Source organism: Tachyglossus aculeatus, chromosome 21, assembly GCF_015852505.1.
Source record: "Tachyglossus aculeatus isolate mTacAcu1 chromosome 21, mTacAcu1.pri, whole genome shotgun sequence".
NCBI classification, from domain to species: domain Eukaryota; kingdom Metazoa; phylum Chordata; class Mammalia; order Monotremata; family Tachyglossidae; genus Tachyglossus; species Tachyglossus aculeatus.
In genome coordinates this window covers 68,438,819-68,460,658 of record NC_052086.1, presented here as the reverse complement: position 1 = coordinate 68,460,658, position 21,840 = coordinate 68,438,819, and the positions used below count along the sequence as shown (strand labels likewise).

Here is a 21,840-nt window from a genome sequence, read left to right as displayed (position 1 = left end):
ACTGTAAGCTCGTTGTGGGCAGGGAATGTGTCTGTTGTATTATATTGTATTCTCTGAAGTGCTTAGTACAGTCCTGTGCAAACCATAAGCACTCAATAAATATGATCGATTGATTGACACCACTAAAAGAAAATTCCCTTGAAATGAATGTGTGTTTTTTTGTTTTGTTTTGTTTTAAGGCTCAGTGGAAAAAGCGTGGGCTTTGGAGTCAAAGGTCATGGGTTCAAACCCCGGCTCCACCAATTGTCAGCTGTGTGACTTTGGGCAAGTCACTTCACTTCTCTGGGCCTCAGTTCCCTCATCTGTAAAATGGGGATGGAGACTGTGAGCCCCCCCGAGGGACAACCTGATTAATTCATTCATTCAATTGTATTTATTGAGCGCTTACTGTGTGCAGAACACTGTACTAAGCGCTTGGGAAGTACAAGTTGGCAACATATAGAGACGGTCCCTACCAAACAGTGGGATCACCTTGTAACCTCCCCAGCGCTTAGAACAGTGCTTTGCACATAGTAAGTGCTTAATAAATGTCATTATTATTATTATTATTATTTTAGTGGTATTTGTTAAGCGCTTACTATGTGCCCAGCACTGCAGTAAGCACTGTGATAGGTACAAATTAATCAGGTGGGACACAGTCCCTGTTCTAAATTGGGCTCACAGTCAGACTGTGAGCCCACTGTTGGGCAGGGACTGTCTCTATATGTTGCCAACTTGTACTTCCCAAGCGCTTAGTACAGTGCCCTGCACACAGTAAGCGCTCAGTAAATATGATTGATTGGTAATCCCCATTTTACAGATGACATAGCTGAGGGACAGGGAAGTGACGTGACTTGCCCAAGGTCACACAGCAGACAAGGTTGCGGAGCCGGGATCAGTACCCAGATCCTTCCGACTCCGAGATCCGTAGTCGATCCACTAGGCCACGCCGCTTCTCTGGGCTGTTCTGGGTTCGTGGGGCTAAAACAGGGTGGGATTTTGCCTTCTGACCCCACCCACAGTGGGCCCCCGTTGCCCGCTTTCTCTTTGGCCCCCAGCAGCCTCGGCCCTGCCCCACCCCAAAACCCCATCACCAACAGGGGTGGTAGCCCTTACTGGAGTTCTTTTGATCAAATTATTTTTTTTCTTTCAGCACTGCTCGAAACCTTTTCTCTTCCTGGATTAGTGAGATAGTAATAGTAGTGATGATGGTATTTATCAAGTGCTTGCTAGGTGTCCAAGCATTCCGCCAAGCGGTTCATTACATCTGAGGTACATTAGAGAAGCAGCGTGGCTCAGTGGAAAGAGCCCGGGCTTTGGCGTCAGAGGTCGTGGGTTGGAATCCCTGCTCCACCACGTGTCTGCTGTGTGACGTTGGTCAGGTCACTTCACTTCTCTGCGCCTCAGTTCCCTCATCTGTAAAATGGGGACTAAGACTGTGAGCCTCAGGTGGGATAACATGATCACCTTGTATTCCCCCAGCGTTTAGAACAGTGCTTTGCACATAGTAAGCGCTTAACAAATGCCATCATTATTATTATCTGAAGTAATCAGGATAGACTCAGTGTCTGCCCCACACAGGGCTCAGAGTCTGAGGGAGGGCAAACAGGCCCACTGTTGGGTAGGGACTGTCTCTATATGTTGCCAACTTGTACTTCCCAAATGCTTAGTACAGTGCTCTGCACACAGTAAGCGCTCAATAAATACAATTGATGATGATGATGATGATAGTAAGTGCTTAACAAATGCCATCATTATTATCATCTGAAGTAATCAGGTTAGACTCAGTGTCTGCCCCACACAGGGCTCAGAGTCTGAGGGAGGGCAAACAGGCCCACTGTTGGGTAGGGACTGTCTCTGTATGTTGCCAACTTGTACTTCCCAAGTGCTTAGTACAGTGTTCTGCACACAATAAGTGCTCAATAAATATGATTGATTGATTGATTGATTTTGAATACCCATTTTATCTATGAGGAAACTGAAGTGGGGGAAGGTAAGTGATTTGTTCAAGGTCCCACAGCAGACAAGTGGCAGAACTGGGATAAGAGACTAAGTCTTCTGACTCCTAGTTCTGTGCTCTTTCCACTGAGCCCAACTACCCATGTTGTAAATTAGACTGTAAGCCCATTGTAGGCAGGGAACATGTCTGTTTGTTGTTGTATAATAATAATAATGTTGGTATTTGTTAAGTGCTTACTATGTGCCAAGCACTATTGTAAACACTGGGGGGATGCAAGGTAATCAAGGCTGTCCCACGTGGGGCTTACAGTCTTAATCCCCATTTGACAGATGAGGGAACTGAGGCACAGAGAAGTGAAGTGACTTGCCCAAAGTCACACAGCCGACAAGTGGCTGAGCTGGGATTAAAACCCACGACCTCTGACTCCCAAGCCCGGGCTCTTTCCACTTAGCCACGCTGCTTGTTTACTCTCCCAAATGCCATCATTATTGTAAGTTCTTAGTATAGTGCTTTGCACACAGTAAGCACTCAATAAATACGATGGAATGAATGAATTAACTGCCTCAAGCACATCATGGCCAATTGCAAATAGGCTAAAATATTGTTTTTAAATGCCTGTGAATATTTCACCTAAACCACAGAAGCATGCAAAGTCTGTTTTTGCCACATCTCTATTCCTGAATTCTGCAGCATGATTGTGTGGTGTTTAAAGCATTATTTACCAGACATTATTTTTGTCCAATGAATTCACTCTGAATTCAACTCGGAGAACAATTCACCTTGATATTTTGATCATTACTGTGTGCTAATCCTAAGAGATTGGAAATGGAGTCAGAAAGCAAGATAGCTTTCCAATAACTCAAATTTCTAAATGCTCCTTATTATTTCCAAAGTGTAATAGCCTTTCTGCTGTCTCACTCCTGGACTTTGAATCCATTATGTGTGTGATAGGTTTCATTTAGTCTCAGCAATCTGTCTTACTATAGCTTAACGACTGGGTACCAGAATGAATAGGAATGAGATTCCAAATAACCCGACCCTGTCAATCAATATTTGGGGTTCTTACGGGGCAGCGTGCAACATAGTGTAAATCTGAAACAGAAGTGCATTTGGGGGACTAACTGTAGGTTAGTGGAAAGACAAACTAGTAATTCTAATGTTAAGCAGTATTTGATTGATCAAATATGTGTGAAAGAGGAGGTATACTTCACAATTTTAGACCTTTCGATTTGGGCCCTATTGGCACGAAAGAAAATGTTATAAAACTTTTTTATTTTGGATCCACATAAATGGTCAGTTGATACATAAAAATTCCAAGTAAGTAGTCCAATGACCTGATGAAACAAAATTGCACAATTCGGTAATTGGAGTCCTGAGAGAGTCAGCTTTTGTTTTTCTTAAACTGAGAGTTTTAATGAGAACTCTTTATTTGGTTCAGAGTTGGCAGTGGTAATATAACAATGAAATAGTTTCAGAGGGATTCCTGTCTCTTAGATTGTAAGCCTTCTAAGGATCCCTGGCCCGCATCCTAGCTCTGGCCTGGAACACCCTCCCTCCTCAAATCTGCCAAAAAATCACACGTCCCCCCTTAAAAGCCCTCCTGAAAGCTCACCTCCTCCAAGAGGCCTTCCCAGACTAAGTCCCCCCTTTTCCTCAGTCCCTCTCCTCCCCTCTGCATCAATCAAGCAATCAATCGTATTTATTGAGCGCTTACTGTGTGCAGAGCACTGTACTAAGTTTGCTCTATGCCCCTCTCTCCGCCCCACAGCCCTTGTGTATATATGAATATATCTGTTTATATTAATGCCCGTTTACTTCTTTTGATGTGTATATATCTATAATTCTATTTATTTCTATTGATGCCTGTTTACTTGTTTTGAAGTCTGTCTCCCCCCTTCTAGACTGTAAGCCTGGTGTGGGCAGGGATTAGTTTTCTTCATTGCTGAACTGTAGCTTCCAAGCGCTTAGTACAGTGCTCTGCACACAGTAAGCGCTCAATAAATACGATTGAATAAATGAATGATAAGGATTGTCTTTTGCTCCTGGTTCACTCTCCCAAGTGGTCAGTACAGGGCTCTGGCCACAACTATTAGAGTGTTAAGCTTCTTGTGGGCAGGGAATGTGCCACTTCATTATTCTGTACTTCCCCAAAGGGTAATAAATGGAGCTCAATAATGCTACTACTGGTAGGAATTCAATAAATACCATTGATTGATTGATAAAACAACATGTATGTAAGCCATGCTGCATTTCTTGTGGGCATCTATGAAAGTGTTTAGATAAATCAAAATATCCAGTGAAGATTAAAGAACACCAAGCATTTTCCCTCAGAAATCGATGCATTTAAATATAGATTTTCCTAATCAATGACCTTTTAATTCATGTTTGAAAAAGTGTAAAGGACACTATATTGGTCTAGTTTGAATTTGATAGTGTCACTATTTTCCCTTGAAACAGGCACATTGGTGGGGTTAAATATTTTCAATACAACTCTTAAAATGCTGGGCTCTGAGAAATCTTTCAACAAATAGACTCTATTTGCTATACATCACGATTGTTCACTTTAATTCTTCATGGAGAATTACAGCTGTCTTCTGTCATGAATGATGTATTCCCTTCACTCCGTCCACTGTTGATGGGTGATTACCTCTGCTCATATTATATTTTTATTTGACCTGGAGCCAGTTGCATATATCCCGAAAGACAAAAATGAAGCTGGCACGACTTCTGTTCCCCCAAGCTGGCTTGCTGAAATGATTGCTATTTCCCAGTGACTCTTCTATTGAAGATTAAATCCTTTCCATTTTCCCTGATTTATACTGGCTTTCTCAGATTTATTCTTAGTTCACACACTAGACAGCTCCTCATTATTTAACCATGAAAGCAGTGATGCTGTCCTTGCATCAGCCACTTAAAGAGTATTGGAAATCACATTTTGCTTTTTGGAGCGATCATTATGATGCAAAAGAGTTTGGTGTTTCATTTCCAGCAAAAGCTCTTTGTTTTGCTGGCTTTCCTGCTGTGTCAAAAAAATGTGTGGTTCCTTTCTTTTTATATTCTTAAAACAGGAACTCTCTTGCTTTCTTAATTCTTAAGGCATCAACAAGAATGATAAAAATAGGAAGACCAGAGGCCTCAATAAAAACAGCAACTTGAATCTCTCCTTAGCGCAGGCCAGTTTGTCCAACCCGATAATTTCCCGAGAGGGCATGTCATGCTAATTCACTCAATCGTATTTATTGAGTGCTTACTGTGTGCAGAGTGCTGCATTAAGTGCTCGGGAAAGTACAATACAACAATAAATAGGCACATTCCCTGCTCACAATGAGCTTACAGTCTAGAGGGTGCGCTAACAGCAAATAATAATTGCAGTAAGGTTAAATGTGGGTAGGACTTTCTATTTTTGCTTCTGTTTCCATTTTCCCAGCTGCAAAAGAAGATTTTCATTTATTTGAAATAAATAACTGCTGAACCATCAGCCTATACATTAATGATCGAGTAAACTCCATCTCCTGTTTCTTAGGGCAAATTTAAATCTGGTTTGAACCCTGGCATTATTCAGGAGGTCTGGAATAGGAGGTAGTATTTTGTCCTTTACTTCTGACTCAAAAATGTCTCCAAAGGTAGTTGCTCTTTTCCTGGGAGCAGATCAAGAGGATGCCATTCCCGAAGTGTCAGAAATAATATACTTGGTGTTTAGGGGAAAATGATATTGATTGAGTCAATCAATAACATTTTCAATCAGTAACGAATCATATTTACTGAGCACTGCCTGTGTGCAAAGCACGGTTCTAAGGGCTTGGGAGAGTACAACATAAAAGAGTTGGTAGGATGTTCCATGCCCGCAATGAATTTACTGTCTAGGCTTGCAGTCTAGTATCTACTTGGGTGACACTATATGGAGCCCTGTCCCAAGCACATGGGAGAGTACAATAGAGTTAATAGCCCTCAACAAGGTGTTTACAATCTGGAGGGACAGGCACTAGAATAAATTACAGGTAGGAGGAAGCAAGATTTTAAAGATAAGGATATTAGTGCTATAGATGGGGCAGGTAGGGGTGATTACCCAAGTCCTTACGTGATGTGGAAGTACTGATGTAGCAGTAGCAGGGTAATAGAGATTAGTCTGGGAAGGCCGCCTGGAGGAGATGTGATTTCAGAAGAACTCTGTTGCTGAATATGAAGAGGGAAGGAGTTCCAAGCAGGAGGGAGGACTTGAGCAAGAGTGTAAAGGTGAGAGAAGCAAAAACGAACCACAGTGATTAGCTTGACTTGAGAGGAATAAAAGTAAAAGGAGAGGAGCGAGTGTAAGTGGGGAGCAGAGTGCTGATAAAATGCCTTAAAGCTGTTGATGGTCAAGAGTTTCTGCTTTATTTGGAAAGGAATGGGCAACCATTTAGAGGGTTTTGAGGAGTGGGAAGATGGGGGAGAAACAATATTTTTTTTAAAAAGTCCAAGCAGCAGAATGAAGTATGGACTGGCGAAGGGGAGTCACAAGAGGTGAGGAAATTAGCGGGGTGATGGATGCAGTAGTCAAGACGAGATATTACTGCTGTCTGGAGAATTTATAGCGGTAGTTTCAATGGAGAGGACGGAACAGATTCTAGAAATGTTGTAGAGGTGGAACTGACAGGATTTGGTGACAGGCAGAATGTGGGGGTTGAAAGAGGGAGAAGTTGAGGAAGACGCTGAGGTTTTGAGTTTGGAAAGGGTGGAAGAGTGGAGATGTGGTCAACTGTGTTGGAGGAGAGGATTCGGGAGAGAAGGTGAGTTCATATTTTGTTTGGTGACGGTAGGGACATACGTTTGGAAATAGATGTCTTGTAGGCAAGAGGAAATGCAGGATTGCAGATGGACAGGTTGATACCAGTGAGCTAAATTTGGAAGTAATCCAATGAGTCAGTGGCATTTGTTGAGCACTCACTGTGTGCAGAGCAGTGTACTAAGCATTTAGGAGAGTACAATGCACTATAATAGGAAGACACAATCCCTGCCCACAAGGAGTTTATTGCAGACTAGAGACGATGTGTATGTGCTTTGAGCAGACATAAACATTCTACTTTTAGTATTTTAATAGAACAAATGCACTGTTTTAACTTTATGATTAATATGCCTGACTGTCTTTTAAGAAATCCAACAGAAACACTTGATTATGACTTAAAACATATTTCTGGCTATTTGGTGCCATGTGTGGTATTTTTGATTTAAAAAAGGTGGAAGTTGAAATTCCATGAAGGGACAGGGTATTTGAAAAGTTTCAAGGAACTGATCATAACTCACAAGTATGCAAGGAGTTAAATTGCTTTACTAAGAAAGAATGCAAGCTACCATATTGGCATTTCATAGGGTTTGCAGAGCAGAGACTGTCTGCTTAGTTAATTTTCTTTCAATTGAAATTTTAATGAGCCCTTTATTACATCACAGACCATCTTAAAATGCAGGGAGTGAGTGCATAAAGGTCAGTTTTGTCCAGCTGTTGCATTGTGCCCAGATAGTATTATGTAAATAGCAAATATCTGGCATACTCAGAAGTAGCCTGTAACTCTAATGGTCACAAAGTTCTGAAAGAAAAGCATATTTAATCACTATTTGATAGAGTTGTAATTTAAAAAATAAACTGTGTATGTTCTTTTATTTCTGATTCAAAAATGGCAATTTAAATATGTAACTTCTTATTAAAATGACCTTGCTAGTCTCCAAAAGTGGAGATTTGTTGGGGCACTTAATGAGAGTGATAAATGCACTATCAAAGATAATGTAGAAAATGAACAATTAATTTTAAATGTGAGTGTGACTGTTTCATTACTTTTTAGTCCTAGGCCACCGGTTCCTCTATCTCTCCTCTTGTCAGAAGAAGCAGCAGCTTTAATAATTCAGTCATTCTGGTGGGGTTATCGGGTAAGGATATTAGTAATTTCATTGATAATATTTTGCTTGATGTTGAATCTGATGTGAAGCCCCTTGGGAAAATCCTTAAGTACATTCAAAAATCAATCAACAGTATTTATTAAGCATTTACTGCATGTAAAGCACCGTACTAAGCTCTTGGGAGATTGCAGTAGTGAGGAGTTAGTAGACACATTCCCTGCCCACAACGAGTATACAGGCTAGAGGGGAAGACAGGCATTAATACGAATGAATAAATTACAAATATGTACATAAATGCTGTGGGGTTGAGGGAGAGGTGAGTAAAGGTTACAAATCCAAAAGCAAGGGTAACGCAGGACAGAGTGGGAGAAGCAGAAATGAGGGCCTAGTCAGGGAAGGCCTCTTGGAGGAGATCTGCCTTTAGTAAGGCTTGGAAGGTGGGAAGAGTGATCGTCTGTTGGATATAAAGAGAAAGGGTGTTTCAGGCCATTCAATATTCAATATTGCTGACTCTTGACATTCTTTCCTTGTAAACAGAAAAATTTTAATTGTTAGATCCCTATCCCGTTTCCTCAATTTTGAAAAACACTTATCTCAAGAGAGTTTTTGAAAAAATCTGTTTTTGAAAATATCTTTTCAGTGTTTCAGAAAGTGCAGTCTTTTGCCAGTGAGTTCATTTCTTTTGTATGTGTAACATGAATGGAAATTTCAAGTGCCCTTTATTTTGTGTCCCACAGCCTAGTCCTAAAGGTCAAAGAGTCCTCTGCATTGTGAGGAAAGTTGATCTTTACTTTGACTGTACTCCTGTTAGATTTTCAAGAACTCAAAATAACACATCTCGAGCAGTTCTGGGAAGAGGAAGACTGTTCTTGAGCAGCTGCTGGATTTCACAAGCAGAGATGAATTGCTAAATGAAAAGTTGTTTAGGCCGTGTTAGACTTCTAGGGAAGTGGCATTTGGTTGAAATTTTAAGTGTTTGGAAATTCAGCATTTTGGATAGTAAAACAGACGACTCGGATTGGGTTTTTGTTTGGGTTTCACTTTGATTTCAACAACACACCTCTTCTGGGTTCAGATCACTAATGTAATTAGGTGGGGAAATACCCTCAGGAAGTTGTCAAAAGAAATATAGAATTTTGATTGGCCAAACTGCTGCTCGTGGCCAAATGTGGCTCTTTTTCACCCTTTGTCCACCTTACAGTGAAAAGCTAGGGATGAAGTTGACTTGTGGTGAGTGCCGGGATGGGGCTGTTCCAGCTCTTTTGTTGGAGGCAGTGAGCTGGTTGGGGGGCGGGGGGCTGGCCCGTATCCCAGCTGTCTCTTTCTTCTCCTCTCCATGCACTCCCCCCTCACCCAGGAACACCTGCTCTCCTTTCCAGTAAAAGGATTTTTTAAAAATCACTCTGAGGCTTCCCACCATATGGTTTTTGCCTCTTCAGTTCTTGAGGCGTTGGCCATCCCCGACCTGGGGTTTCAGCAGGGAGGAAGAGCCGACAATAAAATCCAGGGCTTGGGTTTTCCTATTGAGTACTTTAAGGAAAAGTGTAGCCATTCCTCATTCAGGATTCATTGTTCTAGTTCTGCCTCAGATTCATCTGAACTAGGAAAAAGGATGATTTTTCTCAAGCTTCTAATTGCCCATAGAGATGGTAAATTGCTTTATTCTAATGATAGTTTTTGAAAGCCCTCTATTGAGTCCCCTTCTCGTACCCAGAGTTCTCAGGAGTTCTTTAGTGTCCTCATTCGAGCAGTGGGGTAAAAAGGCCTCCTTTAGGCTCCTCCTTTGTTCTGCGCCTGACATATGGCCACACTTCCTTCAAGAAGAGATTCCCTCCACTTTCCACACAGCTCCTCCTGACTTCCACTCGTGGTTACCATGAAGAGATAACAGAAGGGAAGGAAGCAGCAATGGCCATGCTAGCCAACAGAGTTTACCACAAGTGAGCGCTCATCAGCTGACACCCCTCTCTTCCACCCTCATCCATCCTGTTTAGGAATGCACAATCTAAATATACAGTCTAATACCTCAAATGATTGTACTAATAACGATGGTATTTGTGTAAGTGCTTTCTATGTACTAAACGTTGTATTGAGCCCTGGGGTAGATACAAGATAAGCGGGATAGATTCAGTCCCTGTCCCCCATCGGACTCAGAGTCTAAGTAGGAGGAAGAACAGGTATGGAATCCCCATTTTACAGATAATAATAATAATAATAATGGCATTTATTAAGCACTTACTATGTGCAAAGCACTGTTCTAAGCACTGGGGAGGGTACAAGGTGGTCAGGTTGTCCCGCGGGGGGCTCACAGTCTTAATCCCCGTTTTACAGATGAGGAAACTGAAGCCCAGAGACCTTAAGTGACTTGCTCTTACTTTTCCACATACATCCCTAGAGAAGCAGCGCGACTCAGTGGAAAGAGCATGGGCTTTGGAGTCAGAGGTCATGGGTTCAAATCCCAGCTCCACCAATTGTCAGCTGTGTGACTTTGGGCAAGTCACTTAACTTCTCTGTGCCTCAGTTCCCTCATCTGGGAAATGGGGGTTAAGACTGTGAGCCCCACGTGGGACAACCTGATCAACTTGTAACCTCTCCAGTGCTTGGAACAGTGCTTTGCACATGGTAAGCACTTAATAAATGCTATCATTATTATTATTATTTCCCTTTAGGAACATATTATGGAACATTATGCCGTGAATTTATCCAAACCTGTCTTGAACCAACTGATATATTTTGCCTGCCCAAATTTCTGTGGTAAATGAAATCTCAATGTTTGCTACCCTCAGTGTGAAAGAGTGTTTCTTTTTGTTTGTTTTGAATTCACTCTGAAGCTTCGAAAGCTGTCTCCTCCCCCTCATATTGGGGAATTTGGCAAACAACAATTTTTGTGTTCCCCCTGTCGGGCCTAGGAGTCAGAAGGACATGGGTTCTATTGCCAGCTCCATAACGTGTCTGCTATGTAACCTTGGGCAGGGCAGTTAACTTCTCTGGGCCTCACTTGCTTCATCTTTAAAATGGGGATTAAGACTGTGAGCCCAATTTAGAACAAGGTCTGTGTCCAACCTGATTGACTTGTATCTACCCCAGCATTTAGAACAGTGCTTGACACATAGTAAGCATTTAACAAGTACCATATCCTTCATACTTTTGTACTATTTCCCTGCTCAGTCTTTGTCTTTACAGAGTTCTTTTTGTCTCTGAGGACGTTTCTCCATTTCCCTGATCATTTTGCTTCCGTTCTCTGTAACATCTCCAGCTCTAATGTATTCTTAATAAGTAATAAGTGGTAACATTTGTTAAGCACTTACAGTGTGCAAAGTACTATACTAAGGGCTGGCTGATTACATGAAGCTCAACAAAGAGGGTGGTCACAGCCCCCTAGGGACTCACATCTAACTGGATGAGGACAGACGGAAAAAACAATGAGGTTTTTCATGAAGTCTTTTCTGTAGTCTCTCCCCAGTTGCATGGCAGTTCACCACCTGGAAGTGCTTAGTGTTACATGCAAACTTATAAATTTCTCCACGCACACCCTCTTCCAGATCATTTGTGAATAGACAAAACGAAGTCCTAACACTGATCTCTGGGGCATCCTACCATTTCCCCTCTGTTATGGAAAAGGGTCCTTTGTTTTCTATCATTTAACTAGTTCTCTATCAATGAGAGAACATTTCTCTTAATCCCATGGTTATTCAGTTACTTTAAAAAAAAAAACTTCTGCTATGAAGCCTGGTCAGAGGCCTTTTGAATTTGAGCATATTATGTCCACTGGTTCCCTCCTCTCTGCAGGAAATGTGTCTGTTATATTGTTATATTATACTCTCCCAAGTGCCTAATACATTGCTCTGCATACAGTAAGCACTCAATGAATATGATTGAATGAATGAATTAATTAATTCTGAGGTTCCTTGTTTTCATTCATTCATTCAGTTAATTCAATCGTATTTATTGAGCACTTACTGTGTGCAGAGCACTGTACTAAGTGCTTGGGAAGTACAAGTTGGCAACATATAGAGATGGTGCCTACCAACAACGGGCTCACAGGCTAGAGGGGGGAGACAGACAACAAAACAAAACATATTAACAAAATAAAATAAATAGAATAGTAAATATGTACAAGTAAAATAGAGTAATAAATCTGTACAAACATATATACAGGTGCTGTGGGGAGGGGAAGGAGGTAGGGCGGCGAGGATGGGGAGGGGGAGAGGAAGGAGGGGGCTCAGTCTGGGAAAGCCTCACTTGTTTTGTCCTTGAGCTGCATAGAATAGGTCAAGCAAGAATCACCCTAGCTTGGCTTAGTGGAAAGAGCTAATCCTGGCTCCGCCACTTGTCAGCTGCGTGACTTTGGGTGAGTCAGTTAACTTCTCTGTGCCTCAGTTACCTCATCTGTAAAGTGGGGATTAAGACTGTGAGCCCCACATGGGACAACCTGGTTATCTTGTATCTACCCCAGCGCTTAGAACAGTGCTTAGCACAAATACCATTATTATTATTATTCTTTACTCCATTGGTGATGGGGATCCGATAAGCCCCTTGCATTTCTGGCATGGCCAATCACATCGTCATGGAGTCATCTAATAGGCTTGAATAATCAGTCAATCATGTATATCTAACACTTTGTGCAGAGCACTGTACAGGGCACTTGGGGAATGCAGTATAACAGAGTTAGTAGACATGTAGGAAAAATAAAAGGAGCACATAGGAATCTTATGAGAAAAATGGGAGGCAGGCATAGGAATGTTTAGATTGAATTATTTCATGCCAAAGATTTTTTTTATTTTGGGTTCTTCACTGTATCACAGACATTTACTGGCAGGTGCCACGGTGACAGGTTTTGTGTCTGCAAAAGTCAGACATTGTAGTGCACCAAAGGAATGTTAAAACAGAGACATCAGATCAAGTTACCACCGATTGCCCTGTTCTAGTTGGGCTTGCCTTCCTGAGAATTCGCTTATTAGTTTGTGATATACTTGGCATTTTTCTGAGTTATGTATGCCCATTTTATCCATCAGTACTTATCGGCTCAGTGTTTGTGTCCATGTGCTGCCTCTCTCTACCAAAACCCCAGGATTCAAAGAAGGGTGTATTTTTCATTATTCGTTGTAGATATAGTCATGAAGCCTGGTTTGTCTTTGTTCTGATCATGGTCATTTTTGAAATGGGCACACTATTGAAGATTCTCCCTCTGAAGATATAAGCAGGGTGATCTAGGGAACAGAACAGTTTGCTGGGGACCAGGAGTTGTGGGTTCTAGCCCATGATCTGCGTGACCTTGGACAAGTCACAAAATGGCCCTGGCCTCAGTGTCCCCTTCTGAAAAGTGGGGCTAAGGAAACTTGCCTCTCCTTCCTCCAAAAGGGTGTAATCAAGAAATCAATTGTTTATCTCACTGTTTATATTTTACACAAAACCCAAGAAAAATAGGAAACCTAGTGAACTTTTCAACAGTATATTACCCTCTACTTTGGTTTCACAGTATTCTGAGCCAAGGCATAACATTTTAGAGACTAGAGAAATGTGTTTAAGAATGATATATTGTTGGTATCTCTGACTAGTAAGTGATATTACTGCTTATTATTGAATAATTATATGCCATTATTAATAGTTGCGGATATGTGGGTATTTCTGAAGCAGAGGAATGTCATTTTAAAGACTAATACAGGAATAGCAGCCCTTTTCCTGCCATTGGGTTATAATGGTATTTGGGGTGGTACAGCAAGACGTACGTTTCATATATAATTTTCAAATGGAGAAGCAGAGAGCTAGGAGTGCTGAAAAATAATCGCTACTTCTTTATTTGTGAAAGTAGCAAGAAGGCTACTTCCGAAGCTGAGCATGATATTGGAGTTAGGTGTTGAGACTGACCGAGGTTCTCTTTGTCTAATTGGCCGAGGCGAAGCCACTATATTTGCAGAAACTAAACACGGATGTAACAGGGAGGAGGAAATGGCTGTGGGATAAGAGCCAGCAGCAAAGTTACATAACAGCAGACAAGTCAGTCATCTCATTTTGAAGACCAAATGAATATGCTTTTGCCTTGAGGAAAAAAAAAATGTGAAAAGATTGAGCAATTTTAAATGATATTATCATGCCATTAAATTATTACCAAGAGTGATGGGTTAATTTTTTAAAAGAAATACCAGACACTCTAGACATTCTAATGTGAATCAGAGCATGTTGGAACTTGGCCAGTGGCTTTCTAATTAAAGCTACTTCCCCACATAAGGGTACATCCAACCAAAATAGACGTTAAGGTTTTAGAACAGGACTATAGAGGTCATTCTCGGGGCAGTGTTTCTGAATTCAAAATTTACCTAAATGTAGTGGCTTGTGTACCAGATTCTTTATTTTTTTTTTTTCCTGGATTTTCAGTTTCTCCTCAGTGAAATCCTGTATTGTTGACCCGCAAAAAAAAAAAAAGGCAATTTTTTTCAGTAGGCTTCCTTTCCCCTTTTCCGGTGTCCTCAGCTTAGTGGTAAGGGATGGCAGTGTTCCGATGCAGCTGTTTCAGGCTAGGGAGGATGCGTTTCCTCCTTTTGTCCATTTTCATCAGCCATTTTTCTCGCTTTCCTCCCCGGGCTGCTCTTGAACTGTGGGAGCTTGTGCCATTTGCAACGCACTTCCTTACTCGACAGTCTGTTTGCCCCATTATTTGAATAAGTTCTGATACGGTCATCCCTCCAGGTGACATTTCTGCCAAGGGACAGTGACAAGCAATTTGATAGGAACCTTTTTATATGGGGCTGTTTAAATTCACCCTCTGCTCGATGTGACAGCTTTGGAACTGGGGAATTTTTCATTTCATTTTTTTTCCCATCTCTAACCTTGATTTACCCCAGGAATGCATGCTGATCTATCAATCAGTTAGTGGGCTGTATCAAGCATTTTTTTTAATGGCATTTATTTCAATCACTTACTATATGGCGGGCACTGTACTAAGTGCTTGGGAGAGTGCAATATAGTGAGTAGAAGCGATGCTTGGCCTCAAGGAGTTTACAATCTAGTTGGGGAGATAGGCATTACAATAAGTTACAGATAAAAGAAGCAACTAAGGACATGTCCATAAATGCTGTGGGTGGTGAGGTAGAGCACGGGCCTGGGAGTAAGAAGGTTGTGGGTTCTACTCCCAGCTCCACCACATGTCTGCTGTGTGACCTTGAGCAAGTCATTTAGCTTCTCTGGGCCTCAGTTGTCTCATCTGTAAAATGGGGATTAAGACTACGAGCGCCATGTGGAACAGGGACTATGTACAACCCGATTTGCTTGTATCCATCTCAATGCATAGTACAGTGCCTGGCATACAAGAAGTACTCAACAAATATCAGAATTATTATTATTATTATTACCTAAGTGCTTAGGGACTACGGTTACAAGTGCATTTGTGATGCAATAGAGGGAATATGGGAGGGAGATGAGGGATTGGTCAAAAAAGGCTACCTGGAGGAGATGAGATTTTAGTAGGACTTTGGAAATAAAGTGGTGGTTTGTCAGATATGAAGGGGGAGAGAGTTTCAGGTAAGTGGGAGGGACCGAGCAAGGGGTTGCTGACAAGATAGATGAGAGTGCAGCACAGTGAGTATTTTGATGTTCTTCTTACTTAAAGTATAGTTGTTTTGTTGATTGACTCTTCCCAAGGTAAGGGAAACCTTACTTTTCCATCTGAATTTGAGTTTATCCAAAACTTTTAAGTATCATATTGTGACACCTGCAATATGCCTGAATAAGAGGATCATAGCTTTCAGCAAAGGGTTTTCTTTTTTGTCATATTGCTTCTTGAAGGTACCAGTGCCAAAGATCAAGCAGCAAGAAGACATGAACGAAAGTTATTTTGGGATACTTATAGTCATAATCTCCATAGTGCCTCAGTCTCTCCTTTTTTAGATATTTGGGGCAGAGGAGGGGCATTCATTTAGATCAATATGGCTAAAGTGGGTGACATACTATGACATTTTGGTCCCTTTCCTGGTGCCAAGGTTCTAAGTTTATGCTAAAAGTCTACTTTTTAGCACTGCCACTGGGCAAGCGCTTCGTATAGTGCTCTGTACTCAGTAAGCGCTCAATAAATACAATTGAATGAATGAATGAATGACTGGGTAGCATCTTACTCACCAGTGGAATTGGAGAGAGAGGAAGGGGAAAAACAGGAGGAAGAGAGGAATGTTTGCTGATTTGACTGTCACTTTGTGTTCTCTCTTCCACCTGCACAGACTCCCCCTTTTTCACCCACTCGCCTTTTTCCCATCTTCTTTTTTTTTTTTTTGAAATATTCCTTCTCGCAATGATGTGCTCATCTGGAGGCATTGCTGCTTGTGTCTGGGCATCCGCTTAATTAAGCGCGGTGTCCACTAGCAGTGAAGGGAAGGGGTTTGGTGACCCCGTGCCCTCTGGACTGAAATGTGTGCCCATTTCCCTCCCTTGTCATTTGGTAAGTAAACCGTGGCTTCAGTACCCCGAGTGGCATAAGAGAGTTAACTGTGCTAATGGTATCATTATTTCCATTAGATCATTATTATGGTGGGGTTTGGGAGGAAGTTTCCAGTGAAAGATTGTCACTAAAAGGCTTCGCTGAAAGGGTGAGTTGGTTTATATGTAAGAAAGGGAAAGCAATCACTGATCATTTTTTTGCCTGAGAAACAAGATCAATGCCTAAGTGACTTCCGTACATAACAGCATGTTGGTGATGAATCTGCTGAACAAAAGCCTGAAGAACATATTTCAATCAATGGTATTTATTGAGCACTTGCTATGTGCAGAGCACGGTACGAAGCTCTTGGGAGAGTATAGTGCAACCTAATTCATGGATACATTCCCTGCCCTTAACGAGTTTACAGTATAGAGGGGAGACAGACGTTAATATAAGTAATTTGCCATTTTGAACTAAACTCCTACTTTCTTGGATCCTGGAGTAATTTTTTTTCAAGAGCAAGCTGGAAGGGCCGTGTTAATTTGCATTGCTGCTCTGAATCTTTATCAGGAACCGTAGATTGTAAACTCCTTGTGGGCAGGGATTGTATTTACCAGCTGTATTGTACCCTCCCAAGAGCTTAGTACGGTGCTTTGCACACAGTAAGCGCTCAGTAAATACCATTCGATGGATCTGAATTTGGGGGAATGGGGTTTCATTTGGACAACTTTCAAAGGATCCGGTGGCATTATTTTGGTTGAGACCTAAAGTAATTCCAGATGTCATGTGTCCTTGGACCTGGTAGAACAATAAGGGGAGCCTGTGTCCTTTTTTCTTCTCCCATTAACAACCTATTTGAAACCAGAACACCGGTCCCTATTAGCTTAGCCTCAGTAGGGAAGATTACTGTGCCCCATCTGAAATCCCCTTGGACCAAAAACTTTAACCTGCACCACTTGGCTTACTGCCCTTCAAGCACACTGAGATTTAAAGGGTCAGCAGTTGGGAATCCCATTCCCAAGTTCAAATGGAGCACTCATATACCTGCAAGGAGTAAGGTAGGCCGGACTAGCTCTGCTTTCCTCATTAAGTCGGGTATGAAATTGCACTGTAAGGGAACACTCCGCTCAGTCAATCAAGTAAAATGGGCTCCCGTGAGGGTGACGGAGCCTTGAGAGGTGTATTTGCTACCTCTGAGGGAGATTGACTGCCCGACTGCTCAGATAAAAAAGAGAAGTTCTGGCCAAACTCTGCCAAGCAACCGCCATTTGTTCAGAGATGCGGGAGGATGTGGATCGTCGTGTATTAAAGGGATGTGTGATAAGGAATGGTTCCTTGCGAATTAGGGCTGCTCATATCCTGCGCTAAAAAAAAGCTTGCAGCTGCTGCTCAAGGGAGCGAAGCAGATTACTCCTGCCTGACCTCACATTAAGTTAAGCAGGATCACTCAGGCATTAATTTCAAGGGTTTGTGTTACCCAATTTGGGTGTACTCATCTGAGCCTGGATTTAAATCCAAAAGATGCAGCTAATGCAGTTCTTTTGTTCAAAAATATTACAGTGATAAAAATTGAATAACAATTATGGTACTTGTTAAGTGCTTACTTTGTGCCATGCACCGTTCTCAGTGCTGGGGTACATACAAGGTTATCAGGTAATCCCTATCCCACATGGGACTCGCAGTCTTAATCCCCATTTTACAGATGAGGGAACTGAGGCACAGAGAAGTGAAGTGACTTGCCCAAGGTCACGCAGCAAAGTGGTGGAACCAGGATGAGAACTCATGACTTTCCCAGCCTGTGCTCTCTCCGTTACGTCGTGCTTCTTCACTACGCCATTGTACCAAGGTCAAAAACATTATTTTTGCGATCAAACTTCAAGTACAGCACGATCCTCAACTCTAAAGAGGAGCAACGTCTATGCACAAACTAGCTGATACCGGAGAATTAATTGCTCACCATCTTTTGGTGTCCCGACTCTTTGGTCTCCCAAGGAAGAGCAATGGGCTCTTCCTCTGCCCGTTGCTAGGCTTCAGGTCTGTCCATTTCCCCACCCTCCCTTCGCAGGGACTGTGTCTGATTATTATTATTATATTGTATTCTCCCAAGCGCTGATAAGTACAGTGCTTTGCACACAGTAAGCGCTCAGTAAATACAATTGAAGGAATGCATGGGATTACCAGGATCCCCGTTCTCCCCTCAAACTCTGAAGACTGGTTCTTCCAACGCTTTGGTTCTCCTGCTACCTACCCATCTGCCCAGACATTTTTTCATTATAACGCCAGTGGATTCTCACTGTCTGTCCAGTTCTTACCTCTAAGCCACCAACTCTGTGGACTCCAGCTCACCATCCACCTGCTACTGATGGATTCTCCCTCTTTCCAGCTCTGCCCTCCTGCCCAGACCAGCTCCTCTGGGCCACGCTTACCACCCAGACTGGATTCCCGGGGAGGTAGCATATCCCTGAAGCCCCCCAAGGCTCTGCCCGCTGAGGCCCTGCCCCGCCGCATTTCCCTGGGGCTGTGCAGGCCCCTTCATTTTCTCTTCCCCTTCTACCCTGAAGGAGAGAAGCAGTATAACCTAGGAGAAAGAGCACAGGTCTGGGAGCCAGAGGACCTGAGTTCTAATCCCAGCTCTTCCACTTGCCTCCTTATGTGACCTTGGGTAGATCACTTAACTGCTTTGTTCCTCAGCTCCCTCCTCTGTAAAATGGGGATTCGCTACCCGTTCTCCCTCCTAACATCGAGTGTGAGCCCCATAAGTGGCAGGGACTGAATCTTACCTGATGATCACAGTAAGTGCTTAACACGTCACAGTTATTGTTACTTATTACAATGCTGAATTGTGGTGAACCAGTATTTTGGAAGAAAACATCTATGCACACGTAGTTGATGAACTCCTTTATTTTCATTTCTAATGATTTTTCTTTCTCACAAGGTCCCAGTGATATAACTTCACTGGAATATATGCTATCTTGCTTTATGAAAGGGGAACAGATGGGTAAAGTGCTTCTCTATGGTTTCACAGTGTAAATACAATTGAATGAATAATACTGGCAGAGCTAGGATTAGCCCAGGTGGCCTATTTCACTTTATGCCTCTTCTAGGAGACTGGAAAATGACAGCAGGACTTCCAAATTCACACCTAAATAAGAACATACAATAACGCTGACAAATAATATGATGTCCTTTTGCAATTAGATGAACTAAAGGATGTAAAGCTTAAACAATGCTCTCTCATACCAGAATCTTGAAAACATTTCATTAAACCCCTAATGAACAAGTCTAGTCTTGTCTTATGCAGTCGAGTCGTGTGCGATCCATAGCAACTCCGTGGACACATGTCTCTTAGAATGCCTTACTCTCCAGCTACAATCATTCCAGTAGTGTATCCATAGAGTTTTCTTGATAAAAATACGGAAGTGATTTATCATTGCCTTCTCCCACGCAGTAAATTTGAGTCTCCACACCCTACTCTCTCCCACGCTGTTCCTGCCCAGCACGGTGAGTTTTGACTTGTAGTAGATTGCCTTCCACTTGCTAGCCACTGGCCAAGCTAGGAATGGAATGGATATGCCTTTCCTTGACTCTCCCTCCCGTAGCCAAAACTAGTAGAGTACTGGAAACTCTCCAGATGTAATACTGAGAAGGGAATGGACACTGCTAGACCCCCTGAATAAAGAAAGTTATTTAGCCCTGCATCAGAATCACTTGGAATGAGTGAAAAAGAATGACTGGAATTCATGAAACAAAAATTCGCCCATTCTAAGCATTTTAATAATAATAGTAATAATAATAATATTTATGGTATTTGTATCAAGCACTGTTCTAAGTGCTGGGGTAGATACAAAGGTTGTCCCACGTGGGGCTCACAGTCTTAATCCCCATTTTACAGATGAGGTAACGGAGGCCCAGAGAAGTTAAATGGTTTGCCTGTGGTCACCCAGCGGACAAGTGGCAGAGCCGGGATTAAAACTCACGTCCTCTGACTCCCAAGCCCATGCTCTTTCCACTAAGCCACGCTGCTTCTGTCTTTTATTTTATTTTATTAAAATATTTAAATGGATGATATGAGGATTTTGAGTTCAAACAAAAATGCTTAAATTCAATAATATGTTTTCAGAAGTCCACTTATAATTTAAATACACATTGGATTACCTATCTAATTTTTTGATGCAAGCGTGTCTGATGTCAGCGCGCTGAGTTAAATTCTCCTTTGCCATCATTCATTATGTAAACTTCAGTTGCATAGCAGGTTTGAAAGGCAGCATGAAACGAGCTCTTTTTTGAGGCCCGGGGTGAGGGGGTGAAGGGTCACGGAAGAGGTCAGAGATGCCCCGACCCACCCAAGTGAGGGTTTCTGTAGTCTGACAGGCTGATGGCTCTCTAGTTCTCTAGACTGTAAACTCATTGTGGGCAGGGAATGTGCCTGTTGTTATTAATAATAATAATAATAATAATGGCATTTATTAAGCGCTTACTATGTACAAGGCACTGTTCTAAGCGCTGGGGAGGTTACAAGGTGATCAAATTGTCCCCCAGGGGGCTCACAATCTTAATCCCCATTTTACAGATGAGGGAACTGAGGCCCAGAGAAATTAAGTGACTTGCCCAAAGTCACACAGCTGACAAGTGGCGGAGCTGGGATTTGAACCCATGACCTCTGACTCCATAGCCCATGCTCTTTCCACTGAACCACACTGTTGTTATATTGTACTTCACCAAGTGATTAGTACAGTGCTTTGCACACGGTAAGCGCTCAATATATACGGTTGAATGAATGAATGAATGAATGACCACCCTATCGTTGCATTATCTGCAATATTGTATCCTCTTCTGAAATAATTAAAAAATCCTCAATAGATTCAGCTAGTTATAGTAATGTATTTTGTGCTCTGGATGATGTTTCTGAGAAGGGAAGCAGCGTGGCTCAGTGGAAAGAGCCTGGGCTTTGGAGTCAGAGGTCATGGGTTCAAATCCCTGCTCTGCCAATTGTCAGCTGTGTGACTTTGGGCAAGTCACTTCACTTCTCTGTGCCTCATTTACCTCATCTGTAAAAGGGGGATTAAGACTGTGAGCCCCCTGTGGGGCAACCTGATCACCTTGTAACCTCCCCAGCGCTTAGAACACTGCTTTGCACATAAGTGCTTAATAAATGCCATTATTATTATTATTATTATTATTATTATTATTAGGGAAGAAAGCCATTCTTTCAATTGTATTTATTGAGCACTTACTGTGTGCAGAGCACTGTGCTAACCACTTGGGAAGTACAAGTTGGCAACATATATAGACGGTCCCTACCCAACAATGCGCTAACAGTCTAGAAGGGAGTCATGAAATAAAGTTAAATGTTTCTCCATTCCAAGTAGTGGCACCTTAAAATAATCCACATGCATTGTCAGAGATGCACTGTTTGAACCTAGAGCTTCAGGTATCTGCTTTAACTCTTTTAGAATAAGAAAACAGGTTAACACTCGAGTACAGCTTCAGTTATACTTTGTATTTGAGGATGAGGTATAGGGAAGGGTGTGGCTGAGAAGGCTAGTTTATATATAACCAATTTAATCTGTTTTTACATTTGAATTGTTCTTTCCTAGGTGCTTAGTACAGTGCTCTGCACACAGTA

At 42.1% G+C, this 21,840-nt stretch overlaps 1 protein-coding gene and 1 non-coding gene across 4 annotated transcripts in view; one reads left to right on the top strand and one right to left on the bottom strand.

Moving 5' to 3' along the window:
• The window catches only part of IQCK (IQ motif containing K), a 129,042-nt gene that overhangs the window by 46,572 nt on the left and 60,630 nt on the right, over positions 1 to 21,840 (top strand). For all 3 annotated transcript variants that reach the window (XM_038763834.1, XM_038763836.1, XM_038763835.1), the window contains one exon: positions 7,753 to 7,837. In XM_038763834.1, coding sequence (XP_038619762.1) covers positions 7,753 to 7,837 — 85 coding nt within the window. The remainder of the gene's footprint in view (positions 1 to 7,752; positions 7,838 to 21,840) is intronic.
• LOC119943095 lies at positions 19,726 to 19,863 on the bottom strand. Its single transcript, XR_005455576.1, has one exon. It is a non-coding gene; the product is annotated as a small nucleolar RNA SNORA7 (small nucleolar RNA).